Source organism: Clinocottus analis, unplaced genomic scaffold (genome assembly GCF_023055335.1).
Source record: "Clinocottus analis isolate CAN_PGR_092001 unplaced genomic scaffold, fCliAna1.0.p SCAF_2, whole genome shotgun sequence".
NCBI lineage: Eukaryota > Metazoa > Chordata > Actinopteri > Perciformes > Cottidae > Clinocottus > Clinocottus analis.
Genome location: NW_027175931.1, coordinates 3,313,730 through 3,325,882, shown reverse-complemented (window position 1 = coordinate 3,325,882; position 12,153 = coordinate 3,313,730). Strand labels below are relative to the sequence as shown.

Genomic DNA, 12,153 nt, shown 5'->3' with positions numbered 1-12,153 from the left:
CTCCCTGGCTCGTGTGTTCATGCTGTAGCTCATGCAGACTCTAGAAGAACTAGATATGAACTTCGAAGTGATATCTTTATTGTTTTAACTTTGCAAAGTGACTCATCCTTTTCATTGATTTCTTGAGCCGAAGATTCAAAAAGCACTCTTGCAAATCTTCGGGCTACTTGAGACTTTATTGAGTTTACCTGGCTTCCAAATTACACTTTTTTTTTGGTTTCCTTTTCTCACACCTTTCATCTCGGTGCATATTGAATCAACATGTAACCGTATACAGTAATGGTGTTGTAACCCGATGAACACTTTTAAGACTGCATTACAGACACACTATAAAGTATTAATGCTGCTTATTTAAATTTAATTGTGACATCTCTGACTCGTAGTGACGAGTAATTGCCAACAGGCGGCGCCACTGTTCCCGACTCCGCCCAATAAAGTGGTTCAAACATAAATCACATGGCACTTTTTTTGGGACTGCTACGCGTAGTATCCCCACATGAACACCGCCACCGTCATCATAATGAGCGCGTTGCCGTCCACCACGTGGCTCCACGCCGGGTCCTCGCTGATGTCGGGCAGCTTCTCCGTCGTCTCGGCGGGCGCGTCTTGCTCGCGGGCCCGGGAGCAGCCGCAGGACCGACCGATCCGGCGGCAGACGCCAGGCTCTTCTCCCTCTTCCGACCGCCGAGAGGACGAGCGAGCAGTCAGTACTTTTATCTTGGTGACGTCGTCGTCCTTTTATTCGTTTCTTACCTGCGTCGCTATTCTCCCTCTCCCTCATCCTCTCCTCCGCCTCTCTCCGAGCACGTCGTCTTTTCTCCTCTTGCTCCCAGTCCAAGTCCTTCCTCTCCTCTTTGGAGTGACGCAGGCTGAACACCAGACGATGGAGCTGAAAAAGAGGAAAAAATGATTCATGAAGGACGTTTTTGGTTAAATCCAGTCTCACTTCGGGGCCCTTCAAAATGGGTTTGTGTTTTTAATGAGAAAACATTTCTGTCTTCAGGCACTCGATGAGGCTGACAAACAAACGGGGTCTTAGTGCTTCTTCTGTGAGTCGCTCACGTGTTCGTCCTCAATGGGCCGGGTGCAGCAGCTGACCATCAGCACCAGCGCTGAGGTGCAGAAGAAGAGAATGATGGCAAAGTGGAGGTAGTGGATCCCGCACACCAAGAACGGGCAGGCGGACGGGAAAATACAGCTGCCGGAACCGAACCAGAACTCGGGCAACATCCGACACAGACCCATCAACAGGCCGCCGATCAGGCCCCAGAATGCACCCTGGAGAGCACATGAGGGGCAAATGAAATCCCAGCAGGTGGCGAGAATGATTTAATATGATGATCTCAACCTGTTCGTTGACTCTCTTGACGAACACGGCCAGGAAGAAGACCGAGGCGATGGGCGGAGCCAGGTAGCTCGAGACCGACTGGATGTAGTCGAAGAGCTGGCCGCTCTGAGCCGCCTGCACGACGGGGATCCAGCAGATGCTGACGGCGACGATGCACAGAACCCAGACCCTAAAAAATGGGGAGAAAAAGGATGATGACAACATGTATGAATCTGGAACGACAAGAGAACGAAACAGCCGGCCGAGGTCCTCCAGGTTCTTCACCTGCCCACGATGAGGAGCTCGCGCTCGGCGGCCTGCGGCCTGATGCGGGTCCAGATGTCCATGGTGAACAGCGTGCTGCTGCTGTTGAAGATGGAGGCCAGGGAGGACATGAGGGCGGCCAGCATCACGGCCAGCATCAGACCACGCAGGCCTGCGCAGAGAGAGAGAGGAAGAAGAAGGAAGATGTGATGAGAAATGAAAGGTAAAACTTTTTTTTTTCTTTCCGAGTAGTGCTGATGTGTTCCTACCATTCGGCATGATGGACACCACCAGTTTGGGATAGGCGATGTTGGAGCAGCCCACCTCGGTCCCACACACCCGCATACACACCTCTGGCACTACACAGCCGACCTCATCTGCAGGCGGACGGACACACACAATAAGATAAGAACGTACAACCTTGCAGAGGAAGCAGTGGTGTGGATGGGGGAGGTGCTGCACAGACCCGGGTAGAGGACCCTGCTGATCATGCCGGGGAACACCATGAGGAACATGGGCAGCAGCTTCAGGTAACCACACATGATGCAGCCGGCCTTCACGTGGGTCAGACTGCGAGCTGCGAGGCACCGCTGGACTATCACCTGGAGACAAAAGGCGGCGTTTGCGCTCGTCAACGGTCCGTCAAAGTGAAGGAAATCCATCTACTCCACCAGCAGCCACTTGAACAAGTCTCCCTGAATGCATGTTATCACAGTGAAGCAGTTTTTTCTTCTTTTACTAAAAAGGCTGCATGGCTGTAATGCAGAAACACTCTGGTTTTAAATTCATGCACAGAGTTCCTCGCGAAATTGATTTTTTTAAACAGGAAATAAGAAAGTACATGAGATGTAGGTAAGGCGAGCTCACCTGCTATCTAATTTGCCACCGCAGTGCTGTTTTCCTTATTTAATAAATATTGAGAACTAAAAAAAAAGCATATTCCTATGGCATAAATTTTAAATGATAAGGTAACATAAGTCAGATTCTTGCTCTTTCCCCTTTAAGATGAGGAACCTAAACCCAAAGCTCAGACTGGGATCAGGGACGCCCACCTGGTCCGTGCACCAGTACCAGCCTCCCACTATGGCGATCCCAAACAGCACGCCGGGCCAGGGCAGGTCCCCGCTGACGGGGTCCCGCAGCAGGCTGAAGGCGTCCTGTCTCGGGGTGAAGCAGCGGGGGGAGATGTTGTAGCGCTCGGGGTCGACGGAGGAGAAGTTACTGGGCACGGCCGAGCTGTATTTGGCCAGCAGGGCGCTGTAGCCGCCCACTTCAGCAAAGGCTGGAAGGGAAATGAAGAGGAGGGTGAGTTCAGGCAGCAGGAAGGTTGTTTTTTTTACACGAGATGTTCCTGTTGCCACATTATCAACATGTAGAACTGAGCTGCAGAGGAACGAGCGCACTGTGTTTGTTCTCTCAGCTCAACAGTCTGTCGTTGTCTTCTGATGCTAACTGAAGATATGAGTCAGCTGCTGAGTCAGCACGTCTTGTCAACGCTTCAACTCACATAAAGGAGGAAGAGGAGGGCTCTTCCTCTTCCTCCACTTATCTCAATTGCCTCCTCTGACTTGTAATCTACAGTTTGTTTATATATATATATATATATAATTACTATATTATTATTTGAATATATAAATAAATATTGATATAATATGACTAAATATTATGATTATTATTAATTAAATGCATGTATATTTATTTATAAAATAAAGCATGATGTTGCAGCAGATCGATGGCCTCTCCAGCCAGCGTGTGAGTCATTGTATGAAACCATCAGTAAAGTTGCAGGAGGTGGTTGTGTGTGTTGTGTGTGTGTTGCGGCCTGCAGCGTCGGCGTGCTGCACAACAGTGAAGTGAATGATTGCCGGCTGGAGTTAATCTCTCTCCTGTTGTGGAGCCGCTGAGGAGGGACGCGGCCTTCACGCCTGGAGGGACTGACGGACGCCAGAGGACAACGACGCGAGCTGAGAGAAGGAACGGTATCCATCAGAAGATCTAATGCGACTGCTGCACATCTAGTACCTACAGAAGCCGGTGAGGACGAAGGCCCCGGCGATGATGACGAAGGTCTGAACCGTGTCAGTGTACATCAGAGCAGCCAGGCCACCTGGTAACGCACACAAACACACACACAGATGTTTAAAGAGGCACTTCAGAGGGCGATACATACAGATTGTATTCCTTAATGAGGGTAAACACTACATTTCCCATAATGCAACAAGTAGCAGCTTTTCATTGAACCCTCTCTTCCCTCAATGAAATGTCCACATCATTCAAACTCAACACCCTGTTTACAACGCAGGTTCTCTTGTTTTAAGTTTCAAAGCTCAGCCGTGATGACATCACAATGACATCACGATGACATCATTCAGGGAGATGAGCTGGAAAGTGGATGAGATCTGTTGACTCATGCAGATCGTGTTTGAATTCATTTATATCTGTGTTGTATAAATAACCAATCATTTAAAAAAGTATTTTTTTAATTTTAATTATTTGAGGAATATAAAAATCTATTTAAAATAATATTTTTAATTGAAAATATAAATATTTAAAATAGTATTTGTTATTTAATATAATATATATACATACACACATTTATATAAATAAATAAAATATACAGGAAGTTACAGCAATAGTTCCACCTTACAGATCAGAGCTGTTGGCTCGTTGCAGTTTGCAGACCGTGTTTAGATTAATTCATGTTTGTATTGTATGAATAACCAATCGGCTCCTTGATCAGTGACTTTCCCATCATGCCCTGGGGCGGCCTCGACCTCACGAGGTTATCGTTGCTCAGCGTGAACTGATCCTTGTGTGCGTCCCTTTTAACTCAACAAACCGTGTCCATAGAGGAACAGAATGGACTTGTACCTGTCACCGTGTACAGGGCTGTGATCAGCAGAAGGGTGATGACGGCCACGTAGATGTTCCAGCCCAAAGCCTGCTGGATGAACACGGCCCCTGAGAACATGTCCACCTGCAGAGAGACAGAAGCGGGTTCCTACTGTCCGTACACTATTGTTCCTGTTTGTGTGGTCCGACCGCACGACTCACTGAGATCTTGGTGAAAATGTAGAGGAACAGAGAGATGACAGAGAGGTAGAGGCTGATCCTGGTCCCGCCGAAGCGTTTCTTCAGGTATTGAGGCATCGTGATCACCTGACGCAGGAACAAAGCAACACACTGCTTATGGACGTGCACTTGTTACACACAGGATGATACAAACTGAGCTACTTGCCCCGGCGGTGAGGTAGACGGGGACAAACAACCAGCCCAGCAGCAGCACGATGAACAGAGCCTGAGGGTCGACAGTTCATGCAGATAACTCTGTTTTTAAAATGGGGATTAACTGTATGTGATGTACATGCCGGAGGCTCATAGCGTGACTTACATTCCACTCGAACCCTCCCACGGCGATGCCGCTGGCGGCCCCGGTGCCCGCCAAGCCCACGAAGTGACCACTGCCGATGTTGCTGGCGAACAGAGACGCACCGACCTGGGAAAATATTTAAAAAACACAAAGAAATGGACAAACGAATTCAGACCTACAGGAGTAGAGTGATAGAGTGTTGTAGTGAAGCATATTGATCTGAGAAATTGTTTATTTAGGTTTAAAATGTTGTCTGGATCCAAATGGCAATATTTTGACAAACCTTCTAGAATAAGAACTACTAAGAAATACTCGTGTTTGATTGCATGATTTCCAAATGTGTGCGTGCGTGCGTATGTATACATACATCCCAGTGTATTTACTGTATACATTAATGTATATATATATTATTTTATACATACAATTAATTACTAATAAATATTTATATGAATATATACAGTAAATTCATTGGGCATATTTTACAGTGTAAAAATAAACCTGGTGGCGCCATCTGGTGGACAAACTATGACATGATAATATAACTGTTTCTAAATGTCCTCGAGCACATCTTTTGCATTTCTTTCTACTTCTTATTGACCAATAAGCCAACATCGTGTTATTATATATATAGATCTATACATCCATCTCACCGGCCACCAGGTCATGGTGCGGCCTGCCAGGAAATATCCTCCAACTGTTCCCCGATTGGTGCGAAACATGGCCTGAAAACATGAGACAAACAACCGTTAACCCCACAAACCAAATGTCAGCGCTCTCCATAAACATCACGCATCATATTCACGTTTACAGGCGCACTCACCCAAACGCCGACACCGATGACCGTGACGAAATATCCAACAATAACGGTGATGTCTGCCGGGTTGTTGATGACCCCGTTCTCCATCGCTGCACTTCTTTTAAAATTCACCTTTGCTTTAATCTACAAAAAAAACACCTGAACTTAAGACAATAATGTGCTCAAGAGAAGATCTCTGGCGTCTGTAGAGGAGCGATGTGTGGGGGTCAGTCCAAGGGGAGAACTTTGGCCAAGCTGAGGCAATCGGCCCGGTGTCAGCAGTTTATTAATAAGAGTAATTATTAACACCAAACTGAGGAAAAACAGGGTGTCAGCCGTGTGGGTTCTGCTGTTTCCAACATTTTACACGCAAGAAAAAGTGGAAATACTGTCTGTCGTTCAGAACACGACATTGTTAAGTTCATGCAATTGTTTAAAACAATAAAAAAGAAGAAAGTGTCAAACATGTAAGCAAACAGTCCTTTAATCATCCGACAGCACTGCTTTCATCAAGACATCCACCTTCCAGCTCACAGGCCGGATGCATCGTACAACGCAGCGGACACACACTGTGCACAGAAAGAGCCTCGGCATAGAAAACGTGCACACGCACGCACGATCACCTTGCACAGCTCTTTTGACATTTCAAGGTGAGAATTGGGAGCGTGTTACTGGAAATGGGGAAAGAAACAAAAAAAAGAAACAACGCAGGGCTCGACGGCAACTTTCAAAAGCGGCGGTTGGAGACCGGACGCCGTTGTAGTGAACACGTGACGTGGATGATGACCACGGAGATCTCACAAATGTGACGCGCTTCTGTCGGAGGTAAATGTTAAAAACAACAACAAAAAGCTTAAGAAATGTTGCACAATTTCTCAAAGCTGTTGCTGCAGTGTAATGTGAATTTTTTTTTTTTTTACAGACACAACTGAAGCTCACATGTCTTCAACAAACAAAAAATGAGTGTGTGTGTTTAGTGAACAACCTCCTGGAATATAGTTTAAAACATCAGAGATCAAAATCAAGCTGTTCAGAAATCGCTGGGGGAGTTCTCATAAAAACAACTCGTATAAAAGAGTTATGAGACAGATGATCTCATGAGGCTTTTTTTTAGAGGAGCGACATGAATATTCTTGTTTTACAATTTCGTTATGGGGAAAATACTTTTTTTCTCACCAAATTATTGCTTGCAAGCAGATTTAACTCAACGTTTCAGAGCGTCAGACTTCAGTAAACTTGAATAAATCCACCTTGCAGGTGGAGGAACCTGCACAGTCCCACCTTTTCACTTTTTCCTGATGCGAGGGTGTCGTATGCGTACAGATTGTAAAGCCCCCTGGGGCAAATTTGTCATTTTGGGCTATACAAAATTAACTGAATTTAACTTATCCCAGTTGTACGAGGTTGAAAAAAACAAAAGTATAAATCCTATTTTGCCATCACAGACGCACATTAGGTTAATAACGTAGTCACAGTATCTGAACCGCATCGATGTGAAATGATGTAAAGTTACGAGTTAAACTCATATCTGGGCTGCAGATTGTTAAGACGGTGAGAAAATTCCAAACGGAAATAACTCCCTGCTGCTTTCTAGCGACTAAAAACCCATTTCAATGTCATGGAAGTCTTTCAGTGATTTTCAAAACATTTAAAGCCCTCCAGGTCAGGAGTTTAGACAGATAATAATATCCACAGATTTACCAGTTTGGTAGTTTAACACGGACACAGCTGGCGAGTCCAATGGGAATAAATAAGAGAGAAAAACAGAAAAAAACATATCGGCTTACAGCGGGAAAACAATGTGCTTACATCTGTAGGCAAGCGTTCTCACTTTTCATAAAATCAGAATAGCAAAATTTAAGTTACTTTCAAAAATAAAATGTTTAAAAACCAGCCAAATTCAGACTGGTTCAACGGGTCGGCCTCATCTCATCGAGCCGTCCCCCCAAAGTCAGAGTGTTTTTTTTCTTTTTTCCAAACAACAAAAACCTTTGAAATACATTTCAATAAATTAGGTGCATTGCTCACGTGTTCACGTAATCCATAAACCTCCATGCAGAACACATTCACGAGTCCTGTGGCTGCAGCGACTGAAACATAGACGCTGCTCAATCAAGTAAAGACAGCCGTTCAACCTGGCTTCAAGGTTTAGGGGAAGGTGCACTAGTTTAGACACAAGGCGGCCGAGGGGGTCAAGTTTCTTTCTTTGCAGCACGTCGAGCAAACCCTTGTAACACACTGTCGTAGATATTAATATGGACGATGTTCTGGCTGTCAATGTGTGCGTCAACCAGCTATTATGCACATTTCTCCCATTGCTATGTTCCACTTGTTTGAGGCAGGACTTTTATACGAGCACAATTCAAGTAAAGACAAAAATAAAGACACAAATCTGGTCTGCGAGTGTTTGGTACTGATGAACCTGATCCAATGAGCCGCTGATGAGTGACGTGTGTGTGTGTGACCGACGTCCTCGAATGAGACGGCGATGGATACAGGGCCCGCGAGTCAAAGACAGAACCGGACGCCTTCGCGGTTTATTTCCGTAGCCCTTAAGTGCAGATTTGCGAGGCTTTACAGGCCCCGCGTTAGAAAAGAAAAGAAAAAACAACGAGGTTCAGGCAAATGAAGTGGAACGTGGCATGAGTACAGAGATGTGCCGGCGTCCTTGCGTCTAAACCACACCGCTGCTGAACGATTCACAGCATTGAAACAGGTTTTAAAAACAGAAAGAAAAACATAACTCCAGCTAAAAAAAAAGAAGCTGAAAATAATATTACATGTTAGGAAAAGGCCCTTTTCTCTCTTTGGAAAAAAGGGCTTTCCTGTTTTGACAAGTGAACAAGTGAATTGGGTCACATTCAGGTGCATGTTCCCTGACTCATCAACCGGTTTCTGGCTCCACGACACATTTTATACGATCTGCCTGCATCCAGTCCATTGTATGATCTATCCTGGCGGCACTCGGATCGCATAAAACGGTCCCTTCCTTTGTGCCTTTGTCTCAACAGCAACATTTCTTAAGGTCACGTGAGCGGCGGCCTCGACTGCAGTCGCGTTGGTTCCCCTCGTCGAGCTAGTCAGCTGCCTTCTTGCAGTTTTCTTTGGCGAGTCTCAGTCTGGACAGGATGTGTTTCTTAGGGAACTTTAAAGTGGTGCACCCGAACTGGCTGACCCCACCGGTGTCCCCTGGGAGTTTCTCGCGCCTCTGGACCCAGCTGCGCCAGCCGGGCTTCCAGCAGTACACGCTGTCGTAGAACCGGGAGCCATTCTCCCCGCCCAGCACGTAAATCCTGCGCTTCCACCTGGCCACGCCCCCCGCCGCAATCCGCCGTGGCAGCCCGGGAAACACCACGGGGCTGGGGGCTCGGTCGCTCCCGCCGCCCGCGCCCCCCCGCTGCTCCGCCGTGACCATCACCCCTCCCCCTGTCACCTCCCGCTCCGCCCCGGAGCCCCTGCCCTCTCGGAAAAACAGCACGCGCCCAGTGGCGTCCAACGTCTCCAGGTTGGTGTAGTTTCCGTCCAGAAACTTGGTCGTGTCCCTCATGTAGCCGCCGATGGCGCACACGCCTCCTCGCACCGCCACCCCTCCGGCGAGACAGGTGGCGCCAGAATCCAGAGCCACTCGCGTCCAGCAGTCCGTCAGTGTGTGATAAATGAGCACACCCGAGTGGACCACGGCCCGGTTCTGTTCCAGCGTGGTTCCACCCAGGAGGTAAAGGCGCCCGCGCAACGCTGCGCAGGCGAAGGCGCGCAGAGGGAGCGGCAACCGAGGCCCCGGGACCCACTGAAGCGTGGCGAGCTCCAGGGTCTCGCTGGAGTCCAGCAGAGCCGAGCGGTTGCTCCCCCCCAAGGCGAAGACCGAGTCCCCGCAGCCCAGCAGGCCGAGCATCGCCCGCGGCTGGACCATGGATGGCCGCTCTATCCAGCGGTCCAACACGGCGTCGTACTCATGCACGGCTGCCGACACGGAGCCCGTCCGCAGGATCCCGCCCGCGACAAACAGCCGGTCCCCTACAGCTGTGCAGCCGGGACTCACCAGTGAACCCAGCGCCGCCAGCTTCTCCCACTTCCCTGTCCGAGGGTCAAAGCAGTCCACCGTGTAGTCTCTTGCAGCCAAGTTATCCTCTTCGCGAGGCGTGAGGTCCACGCAGACGATCTTCTTCTCGAACATGCCCTCCCGCGGTCTCAGAGGCCCCCCGAGGCCCTCGCCGGCTGCAGCGGGGCCCAACTCCTGGCAGAGTCTTCGGCTCTCCTCCTGGGACAGCAGGCCCGGCCGCAGGTGGTGGAGTAGCGCCGGCATGTGGACGTAGCGATCCAAGGGCTGGTGCTCCGCCCAGCGGCGCGCCGCGTCGTAGACCTCCGCCTCCGAGTCCACCCCCAGGCGGTCGGAGCTCAGGAGGCTGCCCAAGGTGCCGTGGTCCAGCAGGAGGAAGTCCTTCTGCCGAGCCACCCGGGGGAAGTGCTGGGCCACCAGCCGCAGAGAGGCCCGCAGAAGCAGCTGGTCGTGGTGAGAGCGGGCCAGAGAGTACATTCCCAGGCAGTTATCCACTGAAAGGTGCTCAAACAGAAACCTGGAGCAGAGGAAAACCACAAGTGGAGAGAAAATGAGACATGAGGGTTTTAAGTCCACACAGTAATAAATAAAGCTGTAAACTTCATTATCTGATCTCCAGGATTTACCTGGAGCACAGGTCCTGAAGGGGCATGACCTGAAGCCGGTTGGCGGCCACGAACAGGTCCTCGGCCGTGTCCAGGGAGAGCCCCGCCTCTCCGGTGTACACAAACTGGATGACGGTCTCCATGACGGATGGCGTCACTTCCTCCAGCCGGATCTCAGTGAGGCGGGACTCGACCAGAGGGCTCGTGAACATGGCCCGAAAGTAAGGGCTCACGGCCGCCAAGAGGACTCTGAGGGCGAGAGAAGACACTCGTTTCACATCACCCGCAGAAGATTTGTTGATCTTTCAGCTCTTTGATATCAAACAGAGGCTGCGAACAAGAACAGAGATGCATCAGTGCAGCCGATTTGCATCCTATGCTTTAACATGTTTACGATCATTTTAATACAGAATTCATTCTTATTTATGCATGGGATATTTGGTGGTTCTGATTCAAAATGTTCGCCCTGTTCACGTGTTATTTTTCTGTTTATTACGGCTGTCATACCTGTGACACATGAACTTCTTTCCCTCGACAAGTAGAGTGACATCACACAGCTGCTGAGCATCCAGGAGCTGCTTCAGTCCTAAAAAAAAACACACAGCGGAAAGCGAGAGGGTTGAATATGTATTCGACGGAGCAGGACTGGTTTCCAAGTCTCCCATCTCTCTCTCTCTCTCTCCCACCGTGTGTGATGTAGTCTCCCAGTGGCGTGGTGCTGTCGTCGGGGAAGTCCTCCTCCTCCGAGTCGCTGTCCGACAGAGGTTCTCCTCCTCCCCCGTCCCCATCCTGCCACGGCTGGGGACGCCAGGTGACCGTCCCGCCCCGCACAGCGTTCATCTGAAGTACAGTACATTGTTATGCTGGGACATTGTTCACAGAAGAAGAAAAAAAGGTTTTGCACTTTATGTATGCTCGGGCCTCGATGTAACCGACATGTATGTACTCATGTAAGTAGATAGGACCCAGATATGAACCAAAAGCATCTCTATGATGCTTTTTTTTGGTATCCCAGACTAATTTAAATGCAGCTTAATTGTAAAGGGTACATTTATGCTACATATTTACCCCCATTCTCTTGTTGCCTTATTACCTTTGCTCTTCTTCTCGTTTCCACCGTGAAGGCTGGTGGGGTCTTCCTCTCAACAGGAATCGGTGTGAGGCGGTTTAGGAGGGAGGGAGGGCCGGCTAACCGTATCCAGGAACCCGGTGTGCTACCAGAAGCTTCGGGGGACTCTCCTCGCTCTCCTCGGGGTGTCTCGGTCCTTCCGGCTATAAAAGGCTCGCCCCGGCCTTTTGGGGAGGACGAAGCCGTGCAGCATCACCAACGGTTACCAACTGGCGGCCCGAACTAGCTTACAAAGGAACGGTTCTCCCGCTGCGCCGAAGCTCCCCGTCGCAACGAGACACATCAGTCCACCATGGCGTCTTCCACGCGCCTCCGACTCGGCGGTGAGACGGAGGGGGTTAGATTTAGGAGCCCTGCGGGGGGGCAGAAAATTAGGACCGGGGTTCAGGTTCAGTCGGCCGCACTTGTCACGTCTGAACCGGATTACCGCAACGTTAAAAACTTCCGCTCCTCTGATTGGCTGACCTTTGGCTCGTGACGATTTGTTTGGAGTCGTTTTCTGTAACTGGTCAAATTTAATTAAATTAAAAATAATTCCTGCTCACCTCTTTGGTGTTATGTGATAACATAGTATTTATATATATTTTTAAATAACATAAAAACTA

General features: G+C 49.0%; 1 protein-coding gene across 1 annotated transcript; it reads right to left on the bottom strand.

Annotated features, from left to right (window-relative positions):
• Window positions 1-157: 157 nt before the first annotated feature.
• Window positions 158-12,030, bottom strand: LOC137790161 (sodium/glucose cotransporter 2-like). Its single transcript, XM_068584143.1, has 20 exons — window positions 11,513-12,030; window positions 11,106-11,259; window positions 10,927-11,005; window positions 10,441-10,668; window positions 9,797-10,331; window positions 5,782-5,901; window positions 5,612-5,683; window positions 4,983-5,087; window positions 4,830-4,889; window positions 4,646-4,750; window positions 4,463-4,568; window positions 3,618-3,698; window positions 2,644-2,873; window positions 2,058-2,193; window positions 1,861-1,968; window positions 1,613-1,763; window positions 1,349-1,517; window positions 1,063-1,278; window positions 754-889; window positions 158-674 (listed from the first exon to the last, which is right to left on the bottom strand). The coding sequence occupies exons 2-20, from the start codon at window positions 11,257-11,259 to the stop codon at window positions 478-480; spliced, it is 2,988 nt and encodes a 995-aa protein (XP_068440244.1). The 5' UTR covers window positions 11,513-12,030; the 3' UTR covers window positions 158-477.
• Between the last annotated feature and the right edge of the window lie 123 nt (window positions 12,031-12,153).

Coding starts and splice junctions, on each gene's coding strand:
- LOC137790161 (XM_068584143.1), bottom strand. CDS start 11,259: ATGAACGCTGTGCGGGGCGGGACGGTCACCTGGCGTCCCCAGCCGTGG. Junction 1,969..2,057: donor CAGCAGGGTCCTCTACCCGG/GTCTGTGCAGCA, acceptor GTCCGCCTGCAG/ATGAGGTCGGCTGTGTAGTG. Junction 1,764..1,860: donor GGTGTCCATCATGCCGAATG/GTAGGAACACAT, acceptor CTCTCTGCGCAG/GCCTGCGTGGTCTGATGCTG.